The sequence below is a fragment of the Rhodamnia argentea genome, chromosome 8 (assembly GCF_020921035.1).
Source record: "Rhodamnia argentea isolate NSW1041297 chromosome 8, ASM2092103v1, whole genome shotgun sequence".
Classification (NCBI taxonomy): domain Eukaryota; kingdom Viridiplantae; phylum Streptophyta; class Magnoliopsida; order Myrtales; family Myrtaceae; genus Rhodamnia; species Rhodamnia argentea.
The window spans coordinates 9,745,679-9,755,960 of record NC_063157.1 but is presented as its reverse complement, the minus strand read 5'-3'; the positions used below and the strand labels follow the sequence as shown (position 1 = coordinate 9,755,960).

Genomic DNA, 10,282 nt, shown 5'->3' with positions numbered 1-10,282 from the left:
CATCGACGAGGGTTCTCGGAGTCACCCTGCAAATGAGTGTGTCTCAAGATGAGAATAGGATTATTTTTTTTGTAAAGGGCGGAAATATCGAAAAGTATATGACAAATAGTTCACACAAATTCCTTCCCTCACAAGGGGAAAGATTGAGAAAATGCTGTAGCTAGAAAAAATGTAGAGATGCGCTGCAGTTTGTTTTGTATTTGTAGGAGAGAAAGGTGGATATTGTACAGTTTTCAGTTTGCAATATAATCCACGAATTCTATTGTTTCTTAGTTTGCACCATTCTTGTTCAATTACCAACCCGTCTATAGTTAATTGTTTCTTCCTTCCACGGTTGATACGTAGAATTTTGAATCAATTTGAAGAGTCCTGAGATTCTTAATAATTCTTCCCCATCTGGAGTTCTTCAAATTAGCAAGGTGGTAACCCTATTTTGGGAAAGTGGTTCTAACCGTATAGTTCGACGATGATAACAGTAAAGTGGATAATCCTAACTCGGGGAAAGTAATCGGATCGATGCTGCCCCATGATTTCGGGTTTCACAATCTCTTTGTTTGCCGTCTCGTTTCCTGGACTACGGGATGAAGAGAATGTGTTCGTTATGCAATGACTGTCACTCGGGTCTTCTCTAGTCTCTTTGGTGCTAAAAATTGCTAAGAGAGAGCAAGGTTTGACATTCACAAGCACAAAGATTCATCCACTGCAATGCCTTCTTGATTTGCCCTTTTTCTCAGTCCCTCGTCACTTCAGAATGCTGCTGCGCTGGGAGTTGACAACGCTGTCACGTGACCTCGGTCTCCATCACGTGACCTTGGGTCCGCTCTGCTTCCTGCCCAACTTCCAAGAAAGAACCCCAGAGAGAGAGAGGGGAGGGGCCTCCAACCTTCGACCAATTGGAGGGAAACAAATCGGACCGTTCATTGCTCATCAGACGGCCCAGATTGGTTTCAGTTAAAGTATCTACTCGCGTATGCAAAGCAATGTTCATAAGTATAACAATGAACAGTCACAAGGGAAAAGTGCAATAGGGTGAAACAAAAACACACATAGAGAGAGAGAGAGAACCGAGAAACAGAGGAAAGAGTGTGAAAGATAGATAACACAAGGAGACCGCCGAAACATCGATCTCTTAACCCTTTCCCACAAAAACCATTGCACACCCAGTAACCTCCTCGCATTGATCTACTCTCTCTCTTCTCTTCCACCTCTTTTTTTCCTGGGAAAATCTTGTTTTTTCCCATTGGAACCGGAAAAAGCTCTGAGCAATTTCGCAACTTTGACTCCCGCACCAGTTGAAACTCTTTGAGTGACATTTCTTGCCACTGCATTCCTGATCATCTCGTGGTCTGTTAAAACTTTTGGTGAATGCTTGGAGGATCTCATTAATGGGTCCTGGACTGTAGATCTTGAGGTTGATGGTTTTTGCTGCAATTTTCTCTCTTTTTTTCGCTCTTGACGGAGATATTCAGAGGCCGAGTGTATTGGGTGTTTATTCTCTTTCCTTTCTTCTTTCTGTTCTGCAGATGATGGAGAAGGAAGCGAAGAATCAGAGAGCCAAGGAGCCAGATTTTGTATTGCAGTGGGGGAATAGGAAGAGACACAGATGTGTGAAGGTCAAGAACAAAGACCACAATTTTTCCTCCACCAACACCACCCCCAACAATAACAGCAGCACCAGCAAATTGTCTTCTGATTCTTTTGGGAAGAGGAAAATCATGAACGGCGTCGTCAATACCAAGAGGGATTCATCCCATCACTCACCTCACCGAGGTCTCAACAGGTAAGACCAAAATAACTCCTGGGAAATTGGATAACATAAAAGAGAAAATAATGACAGAATAAGAAGAAATCCAAATCTAGTTGTGTTGGTGCTTTATTGGAATTTGTTAAAGTTTTTCCCTTTGCACTGTTTCTCCTTGCCCTTGTATTGTTTTTCTCCTTGAAAAATTATGAGGGATATTTCCTTTTCCTTGTTCTCCTTTTTATTTGGTTGTTGATATGAGTATTTAAGGAGGGCACTATTAGGGGTGGTGTTAGGTTATTGAATAATGGTGAGAAGATGCAGAAGCTTATGAATCGCTTGGCAGATGCCTTTGATTTACCACTGTTTATCATACATTGGCAGTTACACTACTGTTTGACCCTTAATTTACTCCATCAGTCCATATCTCTACCTTTCAAGTGAGATTTGATTAAAAAATAAGAGAGCAAAATTCAACACTGGTGATTTTTATGGTACACTGTGATTGATTAGTCGGAATTCGGAGGCGCACATGAATAAACGGAAGGCCTCGCCAGAGAAGGAAGACCGGTTCTACACGACCAGGGGATCGTTGGGGGCAGATGAGAATGGAAAGGTGTTGTTGGATCACAATATGAAGAACGATAAAGGCCCGGTTGTTTGGCCCAAATTGTTTCTTTCCTTGTCCAACAAGGAGAAGGAAGAGGATTTCATGGCGATGAAAGGGTGTAAGCTCCCTCAGAGGCCTAAGAAAAGGGCTAAATTGATCCAAAGAAGTGTGCTCGTAAGTTGTTTTCTCATAGGAATGTGGAAGATCCAATTTTTCTCATATGAGTTACTGTCGATTGAATTTGTATTGGACTCTCTGTTGTGTATGCAGTTGGTAAGTCCTGGTGCTTGGCTCTCTGACTTGTCCCAGGAGAGATACGAGGTTCGAGAGAAGAAGGCCTCGAAGAAGGTACACCAGTGTTCGTGTCTTCTGTTTTTCATTTTCGTGAATGTTGGATGATATTGTCTCACCAGCTTAAAATCCCTTTCTTTTTTCTGTTTGTGTTGCTGATAATATCCATCATCCAAGGAAGTGAGTGAAAATCAAATAATGACCAGGAATTCTCTAAAGAGCAGTGGAAAGATTCTGCAAATGGAAAATATGTAATCAAAATGGGCACTCTTGAGAGATCTGATCAATTTCATCTTTTTTCATTACCCACTGTTGCCAAATAAAATGAAATTTCTCTCTTTGGTTGGAGGAGAGGAGGGAAGGCGGGTGTTGTTCATGGTGAGATGGTAGAATTAGATTGGATCTTGATATGTTGAATGTGAAAATGTATGGTGTTGTTTGTGGATGCAGAAGCCCAGAGGGTTGAAGGCAATGGGAAGCATGGAGAGTGATTCAGAATGAGAGATGGAGAAGAAGAAGAAGAATGCACAGAAAGGTCGAGTATGACAATGAATGTATGATTTTGTTTCTTCATTAGTATGATAGCTTCAAGAGATAGAAACAAGAGAGAGAGAGAGAGAGAGCGGGGAAGAGGGGTATCTTTTTGGTATGCTTGTTTCTCTTGTAGAGGATTCATTGGAAATTTTAGTTGATTTTGACATTTCTCTTGGCATGGTAGTTTTGTGTTCTAAGGTCTTTGTGGCACTTTATTCTCATTGTTACTCATGATTTTTCACCCAAAAATTCTGATTTTTTTCACCCCCAAAAAACTGGTGAAAAATTCATGTGTATCATTGTGTGTTATTGTTTACATATCTTGATTTGTTTTTGGTGTTTTGTATTAAAGAGTGAAGTCAAAATTACCAAAACCAGAAGATTTGACCAAAAAAAGGTATATTTCAAAAGCAAAACTCAAAGGAGCCTCATCTCTTTGCTTGCTTTTCAATTCAATTTTCTGGATCCGCATGCCCTGAGTGGCCGTATCATCTTAATCATTGTGAGGAATCCGGATGCATCTAAAATTAGCACGAATTAGAGTTTGAAAAAATGGAAATTTTATTTTCTACTTTCTCCTTTAACGAGGCACAATAATTTTCACATGGTTCATTTTTTTTTTCCCTCTTCTGCCCTTTGCTAGTCAAAATGGCCGTTCAACTTTTATCCTTCCTCCTGTCCTTCCAAAAACAGGAAATAGCAGAGGAGGAAAGATCACTGAGTGGTCACAATCTAACTAACGTTCGTTCCACTGTAAACATGTCTGCCTTGTCTCAAGAGCTTGGTACCAAAAAACAGGAATAAGAATTTTCCCAGAAAAGGAGATGGGGTTGGTTATATGGTGCACATTACTCAGTCCATCTTTTCTAATTTGTCCTGTCCATTTGAAACTTTAGCTGAAATCCAGTAAATATGTAGGTATCAAAAGGGGAAAAAGTACTCAAAAAAGTCCTAAAACCTATTTTCATCGGTACCGATTTAGTCCCAAATTTTTTAACTGGACCAATTTAGTTATAAATCTTTTTACACCGGTATCAATTCAGTTCATCTATCCAATTTTGATTGGAAATTGCTAACGTGGACGTCGGCTATCCTACGTGGCGTGGCTCAAAGGTGTCCGACCTTTTTTGGTACCAATGCAAAAGGGGTATGGCTTTCATCTCTTTTCCCGACTTTCCACCTTTGTTAATTAGGGGAGCTGAAGTCACGCAAGGCCTGTTATGGTTCCAAAGGAGCTGCATAACTTGTTATGCAATTTGGCGTGGTTTTCATTTCTTTTTTGTCTTTTAAGTAAAAAGAGTGGGGTTTCCTTTTTTCCTTTTAGCTTGAAGTTTAGTGTGGATTATTTCATTCTTCAATTAGCCAGAATAGCCATCCATGTAGATGGTCAAGAACAACTCTTCCCTGAGGTGTCGTCACGATTTTGAATCATGAGGCGTGCTCTGAGTTTATGGGGGGTTATAGAAATCTACGACTTTGAGACGATAACACTAGAGAAATTCCCAAAGTTTCGTGTAATCTAAAGAATGTAGATAGTCAAGAACCACACTAACCTAGCCCCGCGCACGCGAGTGGACACACATAGAGTCTTAAGCTTGTTGATTTTATCGGGTGATCGATGGTGTTTGTGTCTATTGATGAAATTCGGTGAAAGAAACCTTTGCCTCTGTCGAAAACTCGTGGTCAGCGATTTGGATAGACATTCCATGGGTGAGGTTAGTGTTGCGGCCTCTCGAGATGAAACTTGGGGTGGTTTAATGAATTGCTAGGCGAGCGAATCCTATCGATCACAACTTGATTTCTCAGTTATTATTAATTGGTTGAGACTAGAGTCACCATTATTTTATTCTAGGCTGATTAGGAAACTAGTAAGGTGCGAGAGGTGGTTTTACTTCTGCGAATTGGAGATTTTGGATTCGATGACTTGGTTACGCCAGCTTTGCCTGACGTCTTGCAATCTTTTCTACAACTTTTTACTCCTAAACAAGCAAATCTCTATGGCCATGCATCAGGATGCACGCCATAAAAATCACTCGTCAATAACAAACATAAAATTGAAGCAAATATCAAAATAACACGAGCTCTATGAAAATCACCTAAATGAATTTAAAATACATTATGACAAAACTAGCGAAAGTGAAGACAAATTTCTAACACTAAATGTGGGAAACTTCTAAATGAATGAATTTGTTTATTTATTTATTTTATGTAATGACACTGTTCAAATATGAAAATGTTGAATCTAAGTAATGGAAAAGTAAAAACTGCAATGAGACATTCGAATCACCTAGCGCGGGAAAACTCAATCTGGACTCTTTTTCATAACCCCGCAAAATAAAAGTTAGGACGTGTCCAAGTACGTATGAACATAGCTAAGGATGTGATGTGACGAACGGTGGCGAGATGAACGACTGTCGAATAGCCGATGGCAAGTACTCGAATCAGCTCGAACCCGGACTGCTTCAGGTCTTGAGTCGGCATCGTCTCGTGGCTAGTTGAGTCTTACCTTCATTGGCATATTTGCTCCGCCGACTTAATTCATCTTATGACTTACATTTGCTCTTGTTGAAATCCCCGGACAAAGTTAAGAGGTTGGTATTACGCTCTGAGCTCAGCTTATATTATGGAGAGGCATATAGTATATATGCTAGGAATCAACAGGGGTATTCGATTTATACGGCAATGGAGTTTGCCCCGCCCTTTGTACTATGAATTCAAGCCTTGTCAGGAGCACTCCAGCGGCGAAATCCCGAAGGCGCCAGGTCCGACATGGGGAGGGTTGCGCTCCTAAGATCACGCTCGGAGAGGTGGACCGATCGAGATTGTGCGAAAACCGACCCGCTATACCAAAACAAATGAAAGAACATGGTGCATATTAAGATGTTAGAGGAGGATGGCACGTTTGACACGAAGCCAAAGTTGAAATTTAATGATATCTCTGAGGAGCAAAGATAAAGGAAACCTTCTACGAGGAACCTACAGGGTGACTTGCAACGCTCGAAAAGATTCAAGTTTCTGTCATGCCGTAGTGTCCAGCAAAACATCAAATCAATTTGTCCGGACGTTGAGGCCACGATGACCATTCATGAGGGTTTGGTTTGAAATGGTGAGAATTTTTGAATTGGGGGAGAGAGTCATTGATCGTGGCAGATGAGCAACCGCTGTTGATACTTTTGATTCATTGATTGAGCGTCTCTCTACTCATCAACCATCTTTCTTCACGTTAAGGAGAAACATAGACCATGTTCAAATTGAATGATTAAGCTGTACCAGCGGTTCATCACTCCGGAGGGAGAAGTTATCAAAAAAATTTATTATAAGTGTGCCCATCCAATCCTAAATCGTTTTTTTTTTTATCAATTCAGCCCTAAATCTTTTACATTTCTGTCAATTCAGTCATTTTGGCTAACTTTGCCCGAGCAATGATGACGTGGTAAGTTCTAATTATGTTTGTGCAATTTTTTTTTAAATTTTGTTTATACTTTGTAAATTTTTTATTTTCTTTTATTTACTTTTTCTATTTTCCGGCTTAGGCCGGCCGACCCTCACCGGCCATAGGTGAGGGCTAGGATGCCCTCGCCGGCCCTAAGCTAGAAAAAAAAGAAAAAGAAAAGAAAAGAAAGTATGAAAAAATTGAAATTTCGTGAAACATGCCACATCAGCGCTGGCCATCATTGACCAGCGTTCACATCGATGCTGGTCGGCCAAAGTTGATTGAAAAGACCGAATTGACATAAGTGTAAAAGGTTTCGGACTAAATTAATAAAAAAAAAAAGTTTACGATTGTATTGACATAATTATAATAATTTTTTTTTTTGATAATTTTTCCGCGCTCTGGGCGAGGAGGGAAAGCAATGATTTTTTGCTGTTCGAATTTCGCAACGGTCCACAGGGTGGTCCGGAAAGTTCCTGGCCACCTTTCACGTGAAAAAGCTCAATGCAGGGGGCTGTCCCACACGCAGGTTCTTGAGGAGGTCGAGAATGCTCGTGGGGTCACAACCTTCTTTCGCTGTTGGAAAGTTTGAAGAATTTGAGTACCCATTTGAAATTTTTCGGAACCTCTGATCTCCGCTTTTCGGAAATGTTTACCGGTCATTCGGATTGCCCCTCCTTCATAAGTTACATAAGCTTACCGGGACCGGAATTCGCAATTACAACGAGCGATCTTTCTTGTAAAATGCTGGGATGATTCTAATTTAGAGTAGGCTCTTCAAATCAAATCGAGCATTTCTTTTCCGTATCTGTCATGCATGACTCTCGTCTAGACTCTCCTCGAGATGAGCAGCGGAATATAGAGACCCTACAACAAACTCACCAAGTCCCTTGCAAACTCGGGTTACTTTGCTCTACATAAATCCATTCACAAGCACCTACCAATCTGTTGCAATTTCCCTTTCATGTAGACTTTAGGTTTCCAGGCTGTTCACGTCATATGTCTCCAATCTTAACATTGGTTCTACAATAATCTCCCATTTAAACATATGGCTTTGCAAATTATGTCATAAGGTAGATTCTAACAAGATTATTAAATTTAATTACACGAGTTGTTCCCTAGATGATTGATAGCAGCTATAACATCAAAGTGCAAGTCTGCAGGTTCTGGCGATGGGTCATTTTCATAGGCTAATGAAATTGTTTTAGGAAAAGATTATACCCCATTAAAGCAGTGACTAATTGCAAAGACTTGTAACTTTGATATTAAGTTTATGAGATTATTCCATGATTTTATTTCTAGGTTTCACCACCAAGAAAAGTTCAAAGATTTATTCCATAGGCTGTAACATCCTTATTTAATGCATCAATTGTACTTTTCTATCTACATTCTTCCAGTGACCGATTCTGAAAAAATCCTCCTTTATTTTATTAAAATTTACTTTTTTCTCCTCTGGCTTCACCAAAATATGAGATTAAGCAATGTCTCTCGATGGAAACTTCTACCACATATCAGTGTATCGTATTTCTATTTTCTCTTCGATTGTCTGATACTTAGATTGTAGATATACGACGTAATACTGTATGATATGTATGAAATATCAGATCAATGTCCGTGCCTAATGGTAGATGCACAGCATATGATACCGCAATATGGAAAGGGAACACAAGCTGTCCATTCCTTCAAAAAACAAACTCCCAATGGAATTTCCTTCATTCAAGCCTCATTCATTTCACACCCACAAGGGCAACAGAAAAGAAGAAAAAGAGAGACAACCTAAAAAAAAAAAACACTAACTGAAAATAACCATAATCTTCCAAAACAGTAGTTAAGAATACAGCAAAAGGTGGGTACCCTCACATTTGCAGAGAGCCAGCTGTCTGGCAACACCACCAAGATCCACCCTGTCAATCTCTCTCTCCTCTTTTGCAGACTATATATAGTGATCATGTCGCCCAGTATCAATGCCATTACATTACCTTTGCCCCCCCTCTCTCTCTCTCTCTGACTTCATAAGTAGAGAGACTCTCAAATTCTTGTTCAACAATCAATAATCAAGAGGAGAAATGGAGGCAATGAAGATGAAGCTCTTTGTGGCCATGATGGTGGTGCTGATGGCCGCAGCCACTGTGCAGAAGACGGCTGCTGCCGAGGCCCCAGCGCCTAGCCCCGCCTCCGATGCGACCGTCTTCGTCCCCACCCTCTTCGCGTCCGTTGTTGCTCTTGCTTTCGGGTTGCTTCTTTGAAGTGTCTCCAATTCATGCGCTCATCCCACCAAACAGGAAAAAAAAAAAAAAAAAAGCAATGACCACTTAGTTCATAGAAGTGTTGCACATTTCCACTCTGCACCCCTTATTTTTATTTATTTTTTAAATTTCTGATATGTATGCTCCCTAAGATCACATCTCTCTCTCTCTGTCTCATTTATTCTTTTGTACACACATGAGATTCTTGGGGGTTGTTACAGAGTTTCTGGTGATTTTGGTGTTCATGATGTGATTGCTGAGATCTGCTTTTTAGTTTGGTGCGCTTGGTGGGGGACTTTGTATTATACTAAGCATTGATTGAGTATGAAAAAATTATGTTGTTTTTATAGGGAATGTGGGTATATTTTGTCTTAGATTAATATGGATAGACATGAGATGTGAGGGTGTTTGTAGACACACTCCCATTTTCTGTCTTTCTTCTTGTAATATGTTCCTCATGCCCTTCTCATTTTTGTGTCTTGGAGGATTCATTTGTCTTTGTAATAATTTCTTGACCTAATATTTATTATTTTTTTTTCTAGCAATTTCGATCTCTTCCCTATATAATTTCATCAGCACAAAATGTAATTGCTGTGCGCGTGTTTTCTCTTTTCGTTTCAAATTGCTATCTCATTTCGTTTCATTATATTTGAGGGTAGCCTTTGATATAAGATAAATTGAATCGATTTATTCTTAAAATCGCAATGTTGCGAATGAGCTAGCAATCAAGCCGATTTGAACATTGCATAAAATTTGCTAAAAGTTGCCAAAATGCAGGGAACCAGTTACTGTGCGAACTTCACTATGTGAATATTGCCAAATTGTAGTGAACTTTGGAGAATTGATGGTGCCTCTGATGATGGAATGTGAAACTAGGAAATGTTTTTTCCTAAATGGAATCATCCAAAAAGAAAAAGATATGTTTAGGTGGATTGTGCGGAAGGCAGTGAGTGGTTGGAGAAGAAGGCTCAGTCCAGACACCATGATTGACCGACCATTCTTTCTGGCACAATTTCCATCATGAACACATGCAATTTGGCCAAACCTATCATCAGGCACATGAATGAAAACTTTGGCAGTAATCTTTGTTCTTGTCGGTGACTCTTTTTCTGTTAATGTTAAAAAGTTGACGCATGTTGCTCTTGCTGTCAAAAAGATTCAATTATGTTTGCAAAGAAGTCTTCCGAAGGAAGGTCATGTGTCATGGTCCATGATTGTGGACATTTCATCCAAAAATGAGGGAAGGAAAGATTAAATATGGAGCTTTATTGAATCAATCACGTCTCGTCTACGAGTTGGCCTAATGATAAGAGAGTCGGGTTGAGACACTCCGTATTAGAATTCGGGTTTAAAGAATGATAAGAAAGACGGAAAGAGAAAATTCAATCCCCATCTTCACTTGTTTTGTGTGATCCGATTCCCATTTT

The 10,282-nt window shown here is 39.9% G+C and overlaps 2 protein-coding genes across 2 annotated transcripts; both read left to right on the top strand.

The window, feature by feature from the left end:
* Window positions 1–1,260: 1,260 nt before the first annotated feature.
* LOC115736534 lies at window positions 1,261–3,359 on the top strand. Its single transcript, XM_030668277.2, has 5 exons — window positions 1,261–1,411; window positions 1,524–1,780; window positions 2,255–2,525; window positions 2,622–2,699; window positions 3,093–3,359. Exons 2-5 carry the CDS (start codon window positions 1,524–1,526, stop codon window positions 3,141–3,143), a joined length of 657 nt encoding a protein of 218 aa, XP_030524137.1. The 5' UTR covers window positions 1,261–1,411; the 3' UTR covers window positions 3,144–3,359.
* Window positions 3,360–8,566: 5,207 nt separating this feature from the next.
* On the top strand, window positions 8,567–9,400 carry LOC115736535 (arabinogalactan protein 13-like). The gene has a single exon (XM_030668279.2). The coding sequence runs from the start codon at window positions 8,676–8,678 to the stop codon at window positions 8,853–8,855; it is 180 nt and encodes a 59-aa protein (XP_030524139.1). The 5' UTR covers window positions 8,567–8,675; the 3' UTR covers window positions 8,856–9,400.
* The last annotated feature ends 882 nt before the right edge of the window (window positions 9,401–10,282 follow it).

Bases quoted from the DNA above. Each gene is read 5' to 3' on its own strand.
- LOC115736534 (XM_030668277.2), top strand. From the start codon at position 1,524: ATGATGGAGAAGGAAGCGAAGAATCAGAGAGCCAAGGAGCCAGATTTT. The intron at 1,781-2,254 runs GTAAGACCAAAA...GTGATTGATTAG, and splicing joins CCTCACCGAGGTCTCAACAG to TCGGAATTCGGAGGCGCACA. The intron at 2,700-3,092 runs GTACACCAGTGT...TTGTGGATGCAG, and splicing joins AGAAGAAGGCCTCGAAGAAG to AAGCCCAGAGGGTTGAAGGC.
- LOC115736535 (XM_030668279.2), top strand. From the start codon at position 8,676: ATGGAGGCAATGAAGATGAAGCTCTTTGTGGCCATGATGGTGGTGCTG.